Source organism: Zootoca vivipara, chromosome Z2 (genome assembly GCF_965207765.1).
Source record: "Zootoca vivipara chromosome Z2, rZooViv2.hap1.1, whole genome shotgun sequence".
NCBI classification, from domain to species: domain Eukaryota; kingdom Metazoa; phylum Chordata; class Lepidosauria; order Squamata; family Lacertidae; genus Zootoca; species Zootoca vivipara.
This window is the reverse complement of record NC_142585.1, coordinates 19,599,309-19,618,195: the sequence shown is the minus strand read 5'-3', so window position 1 is coordinate 19,618,195 and position 18,887 is coordinate 19,599,309. Positions and strand designations below refer to the sequence as shown.

Genomic DNA, 18,887 nt, shown 5'->3' with positions numbered 1-18,887 from the left:
GAAACTCTCCATTCCATCTAATGGGGAAAGGAAGAATTTGCCTTTCCATGCAGTGTAAAATCTCATCATATTCTCGGACAGGGACAAAAATAAATAAATCCAAGAGTCTATGGCAACCGGGAGCTGGAGGAGGAAATGACAGGATTGTCACCCAAGAAGTTATTGGGTGGTTGCTTTTGATTACATTCATACCTTGGAAGTCGAACGGAATCCATTCTGGAAGTCCATTCAGCTTCCATAATGTTTGAAAACCAAAGCTCCTGCAGCCAATCGGAAGTGACGGAAGCCCCATTGGACACTCAGCTTCCACAAATAGTTTGCACACTGGAACAGTCACTTCTGGGTTTGCGACATTCGGGAGTGAAAACGTTTGGGAACTAAGCTATTCGACTTACAAGGTACTACTGTATACATTTTGTGGTTTTATATTTTGATTTTGTTCTGTGAACCATCCTGAGACCTCCGGCTTTAGGGAAGCAGGTATATAAAATTCAATAAATAAATAAAATTAATAAGTGGGCCTGGCCTGCAGAACTCAGGAGGTAGGAAGAGAGACACAAAAAGTAGAACTAGTTGGTTCCAAAGTAGAATTGGGCTCAGGCTCTGCCAACTGTTGGGTCTCCTTCCTTTCTGCCCAATAGACATCAGCCTCTATTGGCGCTAGTTCCTAGGGATTAAAAATAAATAAATTCCAGGCCTGCTACTGCTCTTTACCTTGCCTGTGGATCATGCCTCCATGGAGGATTCTGGCCACCATACAGCTCTTCTTCTCATTCAGCTTCAGCGTGATACCCTGGAACAGAAAGTCTGTGACAATCTAGATCAAAGCTACAGTATGAAGACTTTGCTTCTCTGCAGAGGCTCCTCCTGGCCTATCTCTGTACCAGAGGCAGCCCCAGGAGACTCATCCAGGAGGGGAAACTCCTGGCCTGACTCAATCTCTGTTCATTTCCCTTGTACGTAACAGCTGCCGGCTAACACTTCTCTTTCCAGGTCAGAACTTGTGCAAAGGGTTGGCAAGGATTGGGATCTGCCAAGGGCCCCATACCCCAGTGGGGGATCCATGCAGCTGACCAGAATACTCTGAGCCTGGCTTATCCTCTTCACCGCTGCAACTTGCTTGCTCATCTGCCTTTCACAGAGAATGGGTCCTAGCTCAGTAGTAGAACATCTGCTTTGCATGCAAAAGGCCCCAGGTTCTATTCCTGGCATCTCTAGATAAGACTGGGAATGTCTCCTGCCTGAAAGCCTGGAGAGGGGTTGTCAGTCAGTGTAATTAGATGGACCAATGGGCAGCCTCACTCTGGCCCACACAGCAATGGAGCAGATGACAAGAAGGGTCAGTTGATGCCACTGCCTGCTTGTTGATAGGTGCAGCGTAGGTCATTTGCTAGAGTGTGAAACTCTTAATCTCCATGGGTTTGAGCCCCAAGTTGGGCAAAAGAATCCTGCATTGCAGGGGGTTGGGCTAGATGACCCTCATGGTCCCTTCCAACTCAACCATTCTACAATTGGCTGGCAGTAGCAATAATAAGGTTAGAGGAGGAGGTGGTGTAGATGGCAGCAATGAGGAACTAGAATCACTAGGAATGGGAGGCACTGGGGGTATTTCCAAAACATGGGAACTGGCACTGCTTCTACTTAGGACAAGAATGGGGAAACCCGTAGCCCCCCAAACATTGCTGGACTCCAACTCCCAACAGCTCCAGCCAGTATGACCAATATTCAGGCATGATGGGAGTTGTAATCCAGCTACATCCAGAGGGCCACATGTTCCCCATTTCTAGGTCTTGCTCCTGGAGGATCCTTCCATGGCTACAAGAGAGTTAGGGATAAAACATCTCTCAAGTGAAGAGGAAATCTCAACTTCAGCCAAGCTGCGCACAGCCAGAAGCTTTGAGCTCATTAAAGCCTTTCACCTGTCCGTCTAAGCCAGGCATCCCCAAACTGCGGCCCTCCAGATGTTTTGGTCTACAACTCCCATGATCCCTAGCCGAAGTTTGGGGGTGCCTGGTCTAAGCCCAGAAGTTTGCCCAGGAGCAAGAGAAGTATTCCACCACCACCACCCCAGTGCCTATAACCACAAGGACTTGAAGCACTCTAGCTCCACCAGCTCACCATGGGCTCCTCTGCGACCTTTTCAAACTGGATGAACCTCATTTTCCGTATCTCCCGGCCATTTGTGTGGGCTGGGCTGCCCAGCGTGGCTGAGCCATTGGAGTAAATATCCTCGGAAACTGCATTCATTGAGGATGGAACTGCCTGTAAAGGCAAAATAAAACAAAACAAAACCCCAAGTTTAGGAGCAGTACCCAGGCCCTGCTGTATCCTGGTCTCCCCGAAGCCACACCAAACTGGAAACTTTAGCCCAAGAAGTATTAAACTCAACCATCCATTCCCTGCTCCTATCCCTGAGTCAATATCGTGCTCATGATGGCAGCTGCTGGGTCCTAACACAGCATGGATTTATGTTTTGGCTGCCTGGCTGCTACATGTTCTCTCTCTTCTAGCTTTTAGTGATTGAGGACGGTCACCTTCAGTGCCCTCAGCTGTTCCTGAAAACATTACAGCCATGGGATGACAAGTCAAATTGGCCACAATCATGGCTGTCATATACTCTTGGCTAACATGAATGAATGAGTCAAAATCTTGCGCCAAGGAATGCTTATTCCCTCATCTTATATTCAGCAAAAATATCAGGAGTGCACTTTCTATGCATGGCCAACTCTGCCAAGACAGAGGAGAGCCCAAATTTAAGACCAGTTCATTTTAGAACAATCTGTTTCAGAGGTTCAGAGACTCAGATGGTTCACAGAAACTGTCATAGAACAGGGTAGAATACCCATACTTGCCTTTACGCTTTTCTTTTCCTGCCAGAGATCGAATTCTCTTTAGGGCCTGATTATTGAAAAGGCTTACAAGTCCCTGGCTGGAGTCCATGATTTTAATAATATTGAGCTAGTTTTAACAATGATACTGGTGCAGAAGAAACGTTCATTTTTTCATACTTAATCCAGAAGCAAAACAGCTTTCCTTCCCACGAAATTGATACTGCTCTAGTGATTGTTCACATGTTACATTCAACCAGTCTACAACATGTGTACCTGCATACTAAAATAATTTAGCTGTACAGTTGTGTATTTATTAACATGTAATGTTCCACAAGTGTACAGGCTGTGTACACAGCAGCGGAGCTGTACAAACTGACAAGTATGCACTCTTTCACACAAGCATTTGTACATGTGTGGAGACATCTTGTACCTGTGTCCAGTGCAACATGGGAACAAGCCTACAACTGCAAGGATGGTACCTTCCTAGCTAGACTATCAGGCAGTCTGAGAAAACCAGCCAGCTCCACCATGCTCCAGCAATTTTCAAAGACTCTATGGATGAAAAAGTTGAGGAACGACTGATCTGTTTCATTTCATTTGCTTGATTTTATCTTTAAGTTGAGCAAGAAGCCTTTGGGGAACAGGGGTTCAGGTTGCCCAAGAACTATACGCTCCTGTGCTCCTACACTTTGCTGGCAGGTGGGGGGGGGGAAGGGGAGGAAATTGTCAGCTAAGAGCTGAGGTGCACTTACAAAAGGGATGAAGTTTGACTTGTGTCCAGTTGCAAGCAGTGCTTTGAAAACATATGCACTTAAGCTCAACAAACAGGCAGCATTGTGTGACCTCTGTGCAAGTTTTGTACAAACACATCAGCATTAACATTCAACAACCAACTGTTTCAAAAGCTCCTACAGCTTTTGAGGCTTTGCCAAGCAATTGCCCACACATCATCAAACCTATGATTGCAATTTACATACATAAGATAGAATCTTGTTGCGTGTAACAAAAGAAAAGAAGGGGGGGGGGGAACCTCAGCTTCTCGGATGCTGAATTCTGGACTCCAATCACACTGCCTGAACTTGGATAGAACTGCAGACTATGCACTGGTCTGGCACCGAACCATCTCTCAAGAGAAACAGGCCTGCACTTGAACCAGCTTTCAAACGCTATACTCTCAGTTGTCACCAGAGTCTTGCAAGTCCCGGGAGAAGAAGAGTTAACACACACAAACCACGAACCAAAGATCTGGTCAACCTCAGAATGGCTGTTATTAGTGTAAAAAAAGTGACAACTTCAAAAGACTGAATGACAAACATATATTCTGCTTCATTCCAGTAACAGCAGCCCAAGCTCACCCATGTGCAAAGCCACATTTTGAAGGATACCCCCTAACCAGAATCCTTTCACATAGTTTAGCCCTTGCTCTTGCTCTTATCTTCCAGAAGCAGACAAAGGACACAATGGATTGATGATTAAAGCCTGTTAAAGAACAAAAGCACAACAAAAACATATTAACAGTCCCTGGAAAGGTCTTATCTCTTCTAGACTTTAAGCTGGTTTCAAGCAACTGAGCATATATAAACAGCACTGACTGTTTTCCATTTCAGTGTCAGGGTGGAAAGGCTTTAGTTCATTAGGCTGGTGCTAGACTGTTGGGGGAACTGGGGACAAAGTCTTCTCCTCCCTTACCCAATTCTGCTAAAATGGCACCACCCCCTCAAGAGATAGAGTAAACCCATCTACACCAACCCCGGGCCTCTAAAGCAAGGATGGGTAATCTTTTGGAGAGATCAAGGGCCACATCCCTTGGAGGCAAATAGTTGGGAGCAGTGCTAGAAACTCAGATATATAAGCTAGATGCCAAATGGCTCGTTAAACTACCGGTAGGGTTACAGTCACCCAAACGAAATGCCTGGTTGCACTTTTTGACCAGATGGCTCAAAAGTCATACTTTTCAGTATGACTTTTTGGTTCCTGAAATTCATTCTGATGGCGCAGATAAAATATCATGGATAGAATACTAAAGGATGTGTTGCTGCATATTGGTGGGAGTAAGAAGGGTTGGAGCAAAATTGTGGGTCACCCCTTCTTTCTCTCATCTTTATTCACTCTCTCTTCCTCTCTCTGGGGTTGGAGGGTGAGGGCCTGGTAAGCAGGTTGCACACCTGTCTTCTGAGGCAGTGGTTCAAAATTAGCTAAGTACTGTGGACCCCTTGTCTTTCAAAAGCCAAGCCATGGGCCCCCTACTTTTGAAAATGTTGCTATTTCTATGGTAGTTTTTGTTATGTGAATGTTGCCACAGACTCTGGGTGGGTTATGTGGACCCCCTGGGGGCCACTGCAATTGGGAACCACTACTCTAAGAAACCAAAGTTATCCTGCCTTGGAGAATGAAGGTTCCATTTAATTATAACAGTCAGTTGCCGTTGACAGTCCGCCACTGACTAAGGGTCTGCTGCAACCCTTACAATCACTTAACATTTAGCTCAAGGGTTGGCAACCTGAGGCCCACGGGGGTCATTTAACCGGCCCACCAGCCACCCGCTCAGCAAGACTTGCTTCCATGGCGCTGGAAATCGCACCTGCACATGTGCTGATGCTGGAAATTGCAAGCGTGCGCGCTCATGCGCACACACAATCCAACCCACGGAGGGATCTCCGCTGGAGTGAACTGGCCCAGGCGAGGTAAACCTTGCGGACCCCTGATTTAGCTCAAACCAACTTCGGGTCTTATTCGCACATCCATTCAAGCGTCAACTTCTTCCAATAACAAAAACAGATTTCCAATTTTGATGAATATACACACACTCACTGACTTCCCTGACCAATACAATACTCTCACCCATTTACTGAGCTAACCTCACCAGGTTCAGTTTGCAGCACACCTCATTAGCCCCCTTGGCCTACCTCTGCCCAGTGCTGTTGGCATACATCTCACTGCGTGTTCAGCTCGTGTTTTCTACCATTCCTCTGGAGACAGCTGAAGCTAATGCAAACAAACCCAGATGTTCCTGGTTAGCCTATGGGTTTTATCACTTCATTTAGCAGGCTCTGCCCATCCACACAGAAACATTGCTAGCCTAGGATAGTGATTCTTAAGTGCTTCCTACCAGTAGTGATTAAACATCTGCAAACATAGCCTAAAGCAGGGGTAAGTCAATGTGCTTCCTTCCAGCTGTTATTGGACTCCAACTCCCATTATTCCTGACTACTGGTCACGCTAGCTGGGGCTGATGGGAACTGGAGTCCAACCACATCTGGAGGACGTCACATTGGGTACCCCTGGCCTAAAGGAAACAACATTCATACCAAAACCACAGCCGTGGACAATTGCGCGGCAGTGGGCCTTTGGACTGATCTAGAAGGGTATACAGGGTATACAGCACTGAAGAAGATGGACCAGTCGGTTATGTGAGAACAGGATGCTGGACTAGCTGGGTCTTTGGTCTGATCCAGCAGGCTCTTCTTATGTCCTTTCCCTTTGCCTCAGTGAAGTTGCTGGTGGCAACCCTGGCCTGGGTTCAAAGTGCCCGTCAGGGGAGCTGACTCAGCCCAGAGTCATCTCTTATCTGTTCTTCCTTCCTTGAAGCAGCCTGTCACACAGTTCAATGCCAGACCTCTGGGCTCAGCAAAGATTTCCCCAGAATGCAGCACATTCCAGGCCATAGGCTCAAAGGTTGGCATAGTCAAGTTATCCCCACCCCCAACACAGTCTTTCCCCCAGCCATCTGCGTAGCCAGGATTTATGTTGGGGTGTGTGTGCAGGCTTTAGGCTAGGAGGGGGGCAGAACCTCAGTTAGTTAAGTATTTTGCATTGATTGGCTAATCCCATGTCCCCAACCTTTGCTTTTTGGCTAAACAGTGCCTTGTCCTGAAGATAATCCAGATGTAATCAGGAGAAATGAGAGCTAGAAGCAGGAACTTGGGGATTTGTGGACAACAAAGCTTATCCTTGAGGGTCAGCAACCTCAGCAGCAGCAGCAGCAGCAAAAACCCAAGCACCTTCCCAGAAGTATACCGTATGTAGTGGCAGGGAAACCACCCTCCATTTTGAATTTCCCACAATGACCCAGAGGTGGTCATGCAGCAACACTCTGAGGGACTGTGGAAATGGTGGGCAGATTCTCAGACCTGGCTGCTATTGCCAGGGGAATTAGGCACCTGTGAAGCAGCAGACAGCCCTCATCAAGGGCCCCCACCAATATGGAATGGGACTCACCTCAGAGCACTTTCTAACCAGGAGGAAACCTCTATTCTCTGGGCAGAGAAGGGTTTCTGGGCTCTGAAGTGGCTCCACCCACCCTAGTCAGCCATCAGACTCCCCTGACATACTGTAGAAGCCTTCTGGGTCAGGCTAGGAGTTTGCCTGAGCAATAAACAGTTCTAACTCCTTGGCTTGAAATTTTTGAGAAGCAATTCTAGGTTGCAGCCTCCTGGCTCTTGGTCAGCAGCATGGACAAGCTTAAACTTTGCCTCACTTTTGAAGAATGAATGAATGAATCCCTGGCATGTTTGCAGCCGATGCCTGGTGATCAGGGCATCAAAACCCTAGTGTGTTTGCTGGGGTAACAGCTGCTCAGCATCACAACAGAGCACACACAACCCGCCCACTCTGGCCAGCTTCCGACATTTTTTTTTTAATTAAACAGTTTATTAATTTATTGAAAAACTTCCCTAAACAGGGCTGCCTTCAGATGCCTTCTAAAAGTCAGATAGTTGTTTATTTCCTTGACATCTGATGGGAAGGTATTCCACAGGGAGGGTGCCACTACCGAGAAGGCCAAAACAAACCAGGAACGGGGAGCCTGTGGCTTTTCAGTTGTTGTAGAACAACTTCCATCATTTCTGGCCATGCATGTTGGGCCTGATGGGATTTGAAGTCCAATGCTATCTGATGGGTCATAGGTTCTCCTACCAACGCACTGGTTCCCTGTAACTTCACTTCTCGCAGTGAGGGAACCGCCAGAAGACTCTTGGAGCTGAACCTCAATGTCCAGGCTAAATGATGAGGATAGAGGCACTCCTTCAGGTATACAGGGCTGTTTAGGGCTTTAAAGGCCAGCACCACCAACACTTTGAACTGTGCTCGGAAATGTACAGGGAGCCAGTGAAGATCCTTTAGGACTGGTGTTATATGGTCCTGGTGGCCGTTCCCAGTCACCAGCCTAGCTGCCGCATTCTGGATTAGTTGTAGTTTCCGGGTCACTTTCAAAGGTAGCCCCACATACAGTGCACTGCAGTAGTCCAAGAAGGAAATAATTAGAGCATGTGCTACTCTGGCAATGAGTCCCTGTGGATCATACAAAGTGCTGTGCTTCCCCATCTAAATCAGGTGGAGAATCAGGTTGCAAATGGAGCTCTCTCTATCTGGTCCTCAAGATTCTTTCCAGGCTGCACACCCTTCCCAACAGCAACCTCCTTGAGCATTTTTGGTAGTCTGGAATGTGCCCTTTAACTCTGAAAATGCCTGTTGTTTGCTGGTATAGGCAGGGGTGTAGGCGTATGTGTACAAATGTACAAAAGTGATATATATTTATATATTTTATTTTAAAATCTGTATCTCACTTTTCACTTCTTCAAAGAGGCTTAAGGACAATCGGATACATAATGCACAATTATTATTATTATTTTTTAAAAACACCAATTTAAACTCCCAAACATAAAGCCCCAAGAATTTAAAATGTCAAAAAAAGATCTGAGAAGCATTCAAGGTACAAAGGCCTCCTGAAATAAAACATTTGAAACTCAGTAGAGATTTACATTCACTGCTCCACTACTTTCACCTCTGGCCCCACTCACTATGGGTATGCGGTCCCTGAGAGGCTGCCCAGAATGAAACGTGGCCCTTGGAATGAAGACGATTCCCATCCATGATCTAAATGCATTCCAAACCGGTTCACCACAATCCAGTCCATCTCCCCCATCACAACGTCCCCAAAAACAGACCAGTTGTTTTTCTCCTGCACAGTTTAGTCTTTGACCTGACACTGTCCTTTTGGAAGTTGGACCTGAAGGGAATATGTTTTTCTGCCAAGAGGCCTAGAAATGTGATTCCGATTCCGTAAGCACTTGGATTATCTTCCCAGGGCTTCCTGAAACTCAAGTATTGTAGACAATTGCGCCAATGCCCAGCCTGCCCAACCCCCAGCGTTCTTTTTCAAGGGAGGAAACAGCTGCATGAGGTTACAGCTGTCACAGGCAACTCCCAGAACTTGCCAGATGCAACAAAGCATGTCATAGACAGGCCAGCTCAGCAGAATTCAGCAGCAGCAGCAGCAGCAAAATAGTAGCTATTGAGTATGAGGAAGTGACCAAGGGTCCAGATTGTCTGAGGTACCCTGCTATGTCTAGGATAGAGATGGGGCTTCTGTGACCCTCCAGATCTCATTGGACTCCCATTAGATCCAGCAGGGCCGGCTCTAGGTATAGTCCCGGTGGTGCAGGGTGCCGGGCCGGCAGGCGGGGCGCTGCGCGGCAAAGCAGCGCAGAAGCCATGCTGCGCGCTGCGAGGGCGCCGGAGCGATCTCCGCGCCTCAGCGCCCAACCTGCTCGAGACTGCCCTGAGATCCAGTATGACCCACTGGTTAAGGGTGCTGGGAGTCATAGTCCACAATTTATCTGGAGAGCCACAAGTTCCCTATCCCAGGAAACCCCTAGGGTGAGAACAGACAAGGAGGTCTCTATCAAAGCTTCTGGACAATCAGTGCCTTGGTGACTCACTACACAGGTACAGTGGAGAGGTGGAAGCGACTGAAATGGTGGCATCCAATGGGCTATTGAACTGACCCATTAGTGGAAGCCCACGTAAAGACTTTGGCTAGTGCAATGAGGCTTTCCCCCGACCTCTCTCAAGTTAGGGTTGGGGGAACGCCTAGAACAGCACGTGAGGGGAGGTCCCATTCCATCGGGCAAGCTGAAATGCTTGTGCCAACAGAACATTTAGGGAGGAGTGATGTTGAATTCTCCTCATATTTTTACTCACAGAAGTGACTAGGCAAGGCAAACTTTAGTATTTATGCAGCATTATGTATTTATGCAGTATTTATGCAGCATTACTGTACATTATGAGTGGGATTCACAGTAGGAGGAACTGCACAAAATAAGTGGGAACTAGGGAAGGGGGATTTTGCAGGAATGTCCCGTTCAAGGTTCAAGCCAGCCATTCACTTCAAACAGGGCATTTGTCGCCCCAACGACTTCTCCATTTTCTTATTTTCTTTCCAACCACCAACCAGAACTCCATAATAGATGAACATGATCCATCTTCTCTGTGGTGTATTTTGAGGGTTTGGGACCGTTCACATTTTTGTTAGTTTTGTTCTGTTAGTTTTCTGGAACTTCTGCAAATCTTGGCATTTCCTTGACCATGCCAATACCACCACCTTAATTCTCATTTGGACCCGAGTTTCTGATGGCACTCACCATCCAAGTTTGCTGTAGGAAGGAATTATAACAGCAGCAGCAGCAGCAGCAGCATCAAGCTCTTGCTGCCTTTTTACAAGCAAAACCCAAAGACCATTACTGTGTATCCAAAGCTGACAGCTGGTGTAGAGATTTCGTTTCATTACACACATCTTAGCGGCAGTTTTAAAAAAACCAAACATCCCAAAAGCAGCCTTGGTGACAATTATGAGAGGAGGCAGAGCTGCAAAAGATAGTGCTTTATTCTTTCTCTTTTGCTATTTACCACTCAAAAGTGCTACCCTAGTGCAGATTCAGGTGGGCATTTAAACAAACAGCAGCTTTTTTTTGAGGAAGGATAAATGAGCAAGGCTGCTTTTCATTTTTAAAGATGGAGCTTCATTCGCATTGCCTTGTAAACACATAGTTCCCCCCCAAAAAAGATTCACGAAGCAAAGGCAATGGCTGCCATCTCTTCAGTACGTGAATGGTCAGGTCACCTGACTCAGGTGTAAATCCAACAAACAGATGCAGGTCTTGCTGCTCCCAGTTTGGGAAATGCTCTGCAGCTCTGATAAAACAGCAAAAGACGATACCTTGGAAAGGAACAAACAGATTCTCCCATCATCAAGGGTTTCATTATAATACAAAGCAGTCAAATGCAAAGCAGTGCACTAAAATATTTAAACATTAACAAGACTATTCATTTACAAGTCATTAGTTCCTTTTAAAGCCACCTTCCTGGCCTGAAGGTCATGCAGAAACCCAGGTATGCTTTACTTGATTCTGCAACAGAAGAAAGGAAGAAGAAGGTGGGCAGAACTTCTGTGCCTGGTACTGTAACCAGTTTGATATGTGCTACTTAAGGGCCTGGTTCGTCTTACTATGGGTGGTCAACCTGCATCCCATCTTTCCACCAAGGAACCAAGAGCAACATATATGGTTGCAACCCCTTTTATCCACAAAACAGCCCTATGAGGTAGGTTAGATTAGGAGCTAGTGACTAAGACCAAAATTGTGGAATCAAACATTGAAATTTACTGCATGTACCGCTTTGAAAGAAAATGTAATGAAAATGATGTATAGATGGTATTTAACACCAGTAAAATTAGCTAAAATGTATAGAATGAGTAGTAAAGCATGCTGGAAATGTAAAGATAAAGATGGTTGAATTTTATCATATGTGGTGGACATGCGAAAAAGTAAAAAGATTTTGGGGAAAGATATATAATGAATTGAAAAAGATGTTTGGGTATACCTTTCCCAAAAAGCCTGAAACTTTTCTATTGGGACTAATGGGAGAGGAGATTGCAAAAGGAGATCAGAAATTATTTATGTATGCCACAACCATGGCAAGGACTTTATTAGCCCAAAAATGGAAATTACAGGAGATACCAACGATTGAGGAGTGGCAGACGAAAATGATTAACTATGCAGAGTTAGCATGCAGGATCCGTAACCAGGGAGAGACAAAGTTCCAAAAGGAATGGAGTAAATTCATGGACTATATGGAGAAGAACTGTAGAAGTTTGAAGACACCTGCAAGACTGAAATAAATCTTACAAATTGGTTTTAATTAGATGGACTAAAAGAAACTGCGAGAAAAGAGTGGGAAAGAAAACCGAATGATGGGAGGGAGGGAAGTCAAAGCTCGGCAGAGCAAAATGAACTGAAATAGGTGAATAGATGATAAAATGCAAACAAATAAAAAATAAATTGTTTTTGTCTGTTGTTGTTGTTATTTGTTGTTTTTGTGTGGTGTTGTTTATTTGGAAATTTAATAAAAATTAACTTTAAAAAAAACATAAAGCTTTGTGGAGGAGAGGGAATTTGAACCCAGGTCTCCCTAGGCTAAAGTTGAACACTCTAACCTGCTCCCTAAAATGCTAGTTTTCTATGTGCAAGGTTTAGTTTAGTTATTTGGTTTAGTTTAGTTATGTATACATCTATAGACTTTTGTTTACACCAAGAATCAGTGTGTCAACAAATGCTCAGGGTTTTCTTTAAAAAAACAAAAACAAAAACAGGCAACAGCTCAGAGGTGAAACCTCAGTTTTACATGCAGAAGGTCACAAGTCCAATCCCCAGTATTTCCAGTTAAAAGGTTATCTAGCAGCAGGTGATGAGAAAGATTTATCTGTCCCTGAGACTTTGGAGACCTTCTGACAAACATCATAAGAACATAAGGAAGATAGTCTTTGTATGACTCTTGAAAAGATCCTCAAGAATTTCTTCTTCAAACAGGCAGAGACAACTGTTGTGAAAGAACCTGGAAGTAATATCAATATTGAAAAATTAACAACAGATGTTAATAACCTAATATAAGAGGAGCCTGCTGGATCAGGCCAATGACATGTCTAGTTCAGCATCCTGTTCTCAGCCACAAGAAGACCTAAGCAAAAGAGCACTCTCTTCCAGCTGCAACTTGTATTCAGAAGCATTGCTGCCTCAAACTGTGGCGGCAAGAGTGTAGTCACAATGGCTAGCAGCCATTGATAGCTCTCACCTCCATGAATTTGCCTAATTGTCTTATGAAGCCCTCTAGGACTAGGTTGATGATAATCACTGCCTCCTGTGGGAGCAGGTTCCATTGTTTAACTATGTACCACATGAAGAAATGTTTTATTTTATCTGTTCTGAATCTTCCAACATCCAGCTTTAATGGACATCTCTTAGTACTGGCGTTCTGAGACAAAGGGGGAAATATTGATCTATCCATGTTCTCCATGCCCTACGTAATTTTTTAAGCTTGTGTCATGTCAGTTCTTACTTGCCTTTTCTCTAAAACTACAAATTCCTGAACACTGCAAGCTTTCCGTATTGGGCGAGTTGTTGCACCCCCTTTTGGCACCCCTTTTCAAAGTAGAGCCCAAGGGTAGCCAAGTAGATATTGTTGGGACTCCCAGTTCCATCTGCTATAGGCTGCACAGCCAACAATCAGAGGTGATGGGAGCTGTCATCCAACAACATCTGGACAGCACTTGGCTAGCCTGGAAGCAGACAATAGTGGAAGAGAGCCGGACAAATAATCTGACCTGCTATAAGGCAACTTGCTATGATTCCTAAAGCAATGACAGGGAATCTGGAGAAGGGAGGGAGTCTAACAAGAGCAGAAAGGGTAAAGCATGGCTCAGGGTTGACTTCAGCAATGCATCCTCTTGAAAAGATACCTTGCTGAAGCTAAGCAGGTCTGGGTCTGTTCATTGCCTGGATGAGAGACTGCCTGGGAATACTATGTATAGTGCCTTGAGACTTATGGAATAAAGTTGGAATATTAGCATAGCAGATAGATTAATGAACATGGTATAATATGCTATGTATCTAAAATGTGTGTGGTGGGGTGATGCCTGTGTACATATTGACACACATTTCACATGGAGAATCAACTTTGATTTTAGATGCTACATGCATGGTACTACATCCATTCTAGCTCCCCAGTTTGACTAGCATTGTGTTAGTTCATTGTATGACCTACACACTGTATGAAACAGTGCCGTTTTAACAATTAGCAGAAAAATATGATTGTCGATTTCTCCCCCATCCTCAGGCACTGCCAACTGGAACTCAAGAACTGCTGAGCCATGTTTTAATTGACCAAACGGTTGGATTCTATGGACAAATGGATCTTCACATGGCTCCCACTGTCATGCAGCAACTGTTTTCGCAGCTAATGCAACATAAGCAAACCATCCAAAGACATTCTCTGTGCAGATCAGGCCAAACATGAAACATTATACAACAATGGTGCATTTAACAGCAGCATCACACAAAAGCCCCAAGAAACAACAACTGGACTACTCTTCACAGCTAGGCGATTTCATTTGCAGCACTGTCTCCAGTTCTGCATCTGCCACACAGATAGATGCAGGTGCTGCATCTGTGTGACAGAGGATGCTGTTCAAAGAGGGTGCTGACCAATCAGAAGGTTTACAGAGGAGAGTGACAAAAAAATGAGTGTCCCCAGGATGCCAAGTCATGTGGTAGAAGATCGAAGAAGCTGGGTATCTTTAGCTCAAAAGGGGGAAAGGGTTGCACAGGGGCAGGTTGCCAAAAGGCACACCACGTAGATTTGATAAAGCCAAATTCCCCCATTGCCAAGTCATAAAACCTAGACATTATCCAAGCAAAACTACTTACTCTGCAGGAGATCTGCAACTGGATCTCTCAACATATTTACGTTAACTTAAAAGCAGCTATAGGGCAGTGGGGAGGGAAGGGAAATTGGACAGAAGCAGCAGCCCAAACAGAGAATGTGTTCCTTCTGTGCTATTTCCATGGCCTAAATACTCCCCAAGTTGCTGTCTATACCATGCCAGTATTTATTTATTTTTTTGGAACAACTTCAAGACAACACTTCTCTTACCATGAATTGGTGCCACATCAGTGAGCTATCAGAGATGTATCTACTCCTCCCACTATTGTTCCACTGTGGTCCTTGAGACCTGCTGGGGAAACTTGCTTTTCTTGACTGCCCCTAATCTGTATATCAACAGCATCAAAAGCAGCGATAGTTCCCAGATAAAAAAAACAAAAACCAAGAAGCCTGTTAGTGCCTGAACCTTGTGAGAGTCCAGCAGCAATTCAAATTTGTCTTTTTGCTCAGACTTGTTTATAGCAGCAGCTGGTGATTAATGGAAGAAGAGATTTGTACTGCATTTTTTTAAAAAAAGTTTATATATTTTTAATAATACTCTGTGTCACAAAGATGTCTGCAAACGTGACAGGAAGGCTGGCAACTTCAACCCCGCTGTCTGCAAATCCCTTTCAGACAACCAGGTTCCTGGAGATAGTCAGGTTGTGCATCCATAAGCAGTGACTAGAGGAGGAATGACTGCTGGGAGGAGCACAGGAAGGAGAAACACCATAGTGCACTTGTAGCAGCAAAACCGGACGCTTTCATATGGCCCAGCTGCAACAAAACATGTCTCTCCTGTATCGGTTTCTACAGCCACAGCAGGCGCTGTAACCTTCCAACAGTTTGACTTCACTCCCCCAAAGGCACACTCCCTCCGCTGTCTCCCACGGCAGACAGATGCCAACAAGTACAAGTATCCAAAGCACTTCAGAAGTGTAAACTCAGTCATTTGCACAACAGCCCCATAAGGCAGACCAATCGTATTAAATAGCACAGGTTGGAGTGGGGAGGCAAGGAGAGGAAAAAATCAAAACAGTAGTGCATTGGTGGGAGAACCTGTGGCCCATCAGATGTCATTGGACATCAGCTCCCATCAGCCCCAGCATGTATGGCCAGGAATGGTGGAAGTTGTTCCACAGCAACTGAAAGGCCACAGGATCCCCATTCCTGGAGTCCTGGCTTGCTTTGGACTTGCTTGAAAGCACAAATGCTGGACCTGAGTACAACAGCATTCTCCCGACCTGTGAATCGCCCAACAGTAGAGGCAGAAGCTAGCCATTATGTCTAGCGGACACTGATAGTCTTATCAATAGCAGGGAAGAGCCCTGCATGAGATTCTGAAGAGCCAATGTTAGAGATTGCGAAAGCATGGAAAAACAGAAAGGGGAAAAAATCCCCACATAGTTTTCCCTCATTTTCTTTTATTCTTGCTAGCAAGAATAGGCAGTGCTGGGAGAGATGCACAAAGAAAACCGACCTAGTGTAATATGACAGCTTATTATGTTCCTATCATCTGTCACTTCCCCCAAACTGGATAGCTCTGCAGCTAAATCAGCACAAGCCAATGGCCACTTCCAGTTCTGACCAGATGCAACTTTGCAGCAGAGAGAGAGAGAGAGAGAGAGAGAGAGAGAGAGAGAGAGAGAGAGAAAGAGAGAGCCAACATCCTCTGAAGTAAAGCACTGGATTCTTCTCACATTGACAATACAATGGTACCTCGGGTTAAGAACTTAATTCGTTCTGGAGGTCCGTTCTTAACTTGAAACTGTTCTTAACCTGAGGTACCACTTTAGTTAATGGGGCCTCCGCTGCCGCCATGCCGCTGGCATGTGATTTCTGTTCTCATCTTGAAGCAAAGTTCTTAACCCGAGGTACTATTTCAGGGTTAGCAGAGTCTGTAAGCTGAAGCGTCTGTAACCTGAAACGTCTGTAACCTGAGGTACCACTGTACATGCACAGGCTCTACTCAGAAGCAAAGGGACAAGATGACCAGCTGCAAGATGCAGTTGTGCCCCCAAACTCTTAATACTTGTGATTAGCTTGCCAATAGGCAACAAGGGTGGCGGGCACGCAGGCAACAAGAGAAAAGCAAGCCAAAAACAAGCCCCCTCCCTTAAAAGGGTCAGTCCCCATAGCCTCCCTTAAAATGTACTTGCTGTAACAGTTCTGGAAAGAAAAAAAAGTGTGGATCGAGAGCCACATTTCCACCAACTACATTCAAATTGTCTGAATGATCTATGGACTTGGCAACAGTAACCCAGCACATCATGTTTTTCCAGTGTGTGGAACACCCTGCACACCTGCACATGAGCCTCTTTGATGGAGGTCTGTCCTCATACTTCTGTCCCCCACTATGGTCTTTGCATAGCATAGAGAAAGCCACAGAAGGGACAGCCAAAGAGATCCAACTTGCAAGAGGCCCTTGTTTGCAGCAGGATGCATGAGATACATAGCATATCTATCCCAATCTGTCCTAGGATTCTTGTTTATCTGGATGGCTCCACAGCTGGCTATTCTGTTCTGAATAGCCATTCATGAACGAGTTCTGCAGATCTCAGCACTCTTGCTTCAAGGAATAGCTCTGGTCCAGGGTTTCCCAAACTTGGGTCTCCAGTTTTTTTTTTACTACAGTTCCTATCATCCCTGACCATTGGCCCTGCTAGCTAGGGATGATGGGAGTTGTAGTCTGAAACACCTGGAAAAGTTTGGGAAACACTGCTCCAGTCGAAAGTGTCCAGGGGTCAAATTTCCTAATGCGTCCTCTCCAACTGATTTCCAAAGTGCCACTCTAGAAAAAATATGGGGTACCCTCCACAGCAGCATTCAATCCAACATATCAGAGTTATTGCTAGAAGAGAAATCCGGAAACCCCAGAGCACAGGCAGAAAAAACATTGGTTCCACGCAAGGGACTGTGTTTGGATCTCAGCCAAAAAGCATGAAACTGAGAAGAACCCCAATAGACCATGTACTGTAACCCACTTAAAACAACTGTCCTCCGCCACTTGCCAGGAGTGTGGTGGTGTCCGGCCACCACAAGAGCAAAAATCACTGGAGTTTTTAGAAATGAAAGTAGAAGAGGGAAATCTATCATCACCTGGATCCCACAGACAATCGTGTCCCACCAGACTCTCCCACTTCCAAAGGGAAGGGAACTAGCCTAGTGACAGAGCAGAGGAACATAGGAAGCTGCTGTCTACAGAGTCAGACCACTGGTCCATCTAGCTCAGTATTGCCTACACTGACTCGTAGCAGCTCTCCAGGATTTCAGAGAGCGGTCTCTCCCAGTCAGTGCTAGGCGATTGAGCCTGGTGCCTTCTCCATGCAAGCAGTTGCTCTGCCACTAAGTTGTAGCGCTTTCCTGTTTTGCATACAGAAGGTCCCAAATTCAACCCCACACCGCATCTCTAGCAAGGCTGTAAGAAGGACCCATGCCTGCCACTCTGCTTAGGTGATACCAAGCTCCATGGGGCCAGTGATCTGACAACACATCAAGCAGAAGCTCCCTACCTTCCTATAAAATAAATAAGTGGGCGCATTCTGCTTCCTAGATGGCATTGCTGGTACCCAGGGTAAAGCAAATGGCATAGGCAGAGCCCCGCATGCTTAACGGGATGTAAGCCCCACTGTGCAACAGGGTTTACTCTCTAGTTAATTGGTTTCAGAATTGAAGCCCGAAGTCACATAAAACTCAAGACCGGTTGGGGCCACCCTAGTCCATGCCCAAATTTATATCCACCCCAAGGGATATGTGTTAAGTAACAGGCAAGCGATGCATTTGCATCGATCATCATATACACTAAGTGTATAACGTGGGTGGGTTGGGGGCCTCCCGCCCTGCATCGGAAAGGTAACAACCCGCTCCTTGCTTTAAACATGAGCGGGAGGGAGGGGCTTGCCCACCTCCAGCGCCACGGCGCGTTCAGCGGCCGTTGCCACGTCTTCCCACCGGCCACCCCCGCATGCCCCGATCTCCAGAAGCGCCTCTCACCTCGGCCTTAGGCCTGTTCTGCAAAAGGTGTTCCAGGTACAGGTCGGAGAGCGCGGTCCTCATGCTGCTCACGCTGTCACTCCGGCTGGATTTGAGCGTCATGTTGGTGGGTGCCCGGCGCGGGTAGCTCAGCACCCCGGGGTACTGTGATGCTATGAGGCTCGGAGTCGAACGGCGTCTCGTCAGCGGCCCAAGGGGCTCTCCTTCCACCCGCAAGGCGTAATCGCTGCCGAGCCGCTACTGCTGCTGCTTTTGGAGCCGGGTAGCCCCCTGCGCGCGCGCTACAGCCGGCCGGAGCGTCCTAAACCGAAAGGGTTGCAGAGTCACCGTGCGCCGGAGAAGGCAGCAGAGGGGAGGACCAGGCCCGCCCGCTGGGAGTGGCTAAACAGGGAAGGATCTCTCCACCCGGCCCACAGCGGCTGCCAAAGCAGCAGCCCTGCGTTCCCGTAGCCGCTGAGCGCCGCCGAGTGCCGCGCGCTGGGGACGGCGGTGCAAGCCCTGTCCAACCTCTCCAAGCCGCGCGCGCGCCCT

The 18,887-nt window shown here is 46.3% G+C and overlaps 1 protein-coding gene across 1 annotated transcript in view; it reads right to left on the bottom strand.

Moving 5' to 3' along the window:
- Nucleotides 1-18,655, bottom strand: part of MPP1 (MAGUK p55 scaffold protein 1) — a 34,592-nt gene extending 15,937 nt beyond the window's left edge. Inside the window, exons 1-3 of the mRNA XM_035113325.3 lie at nucleotides 18,357-18,655; nucleotides 2,119-2,262; nucleotides 715-793 (exon numbers count right to left, since the gene is read on the bottom strand). Coding sequence (XP_034969216.1) covers nucleotides 715-793; nucleotides 2,119-2,262; nucleotides 18,357-18,458 — 325 coding nt within the window. The 5' untranslated portion in view covers nucleotides 18,459-18,655. The remainder of the gene's footprint in view (nucleotides 1-714; nucleotides 794-2,118; nucleotides 2,263-18,356) is intronic.
- Between the last annotated feature and the right edge of the window lie 232 nt (nucleotides 18,656-18,887).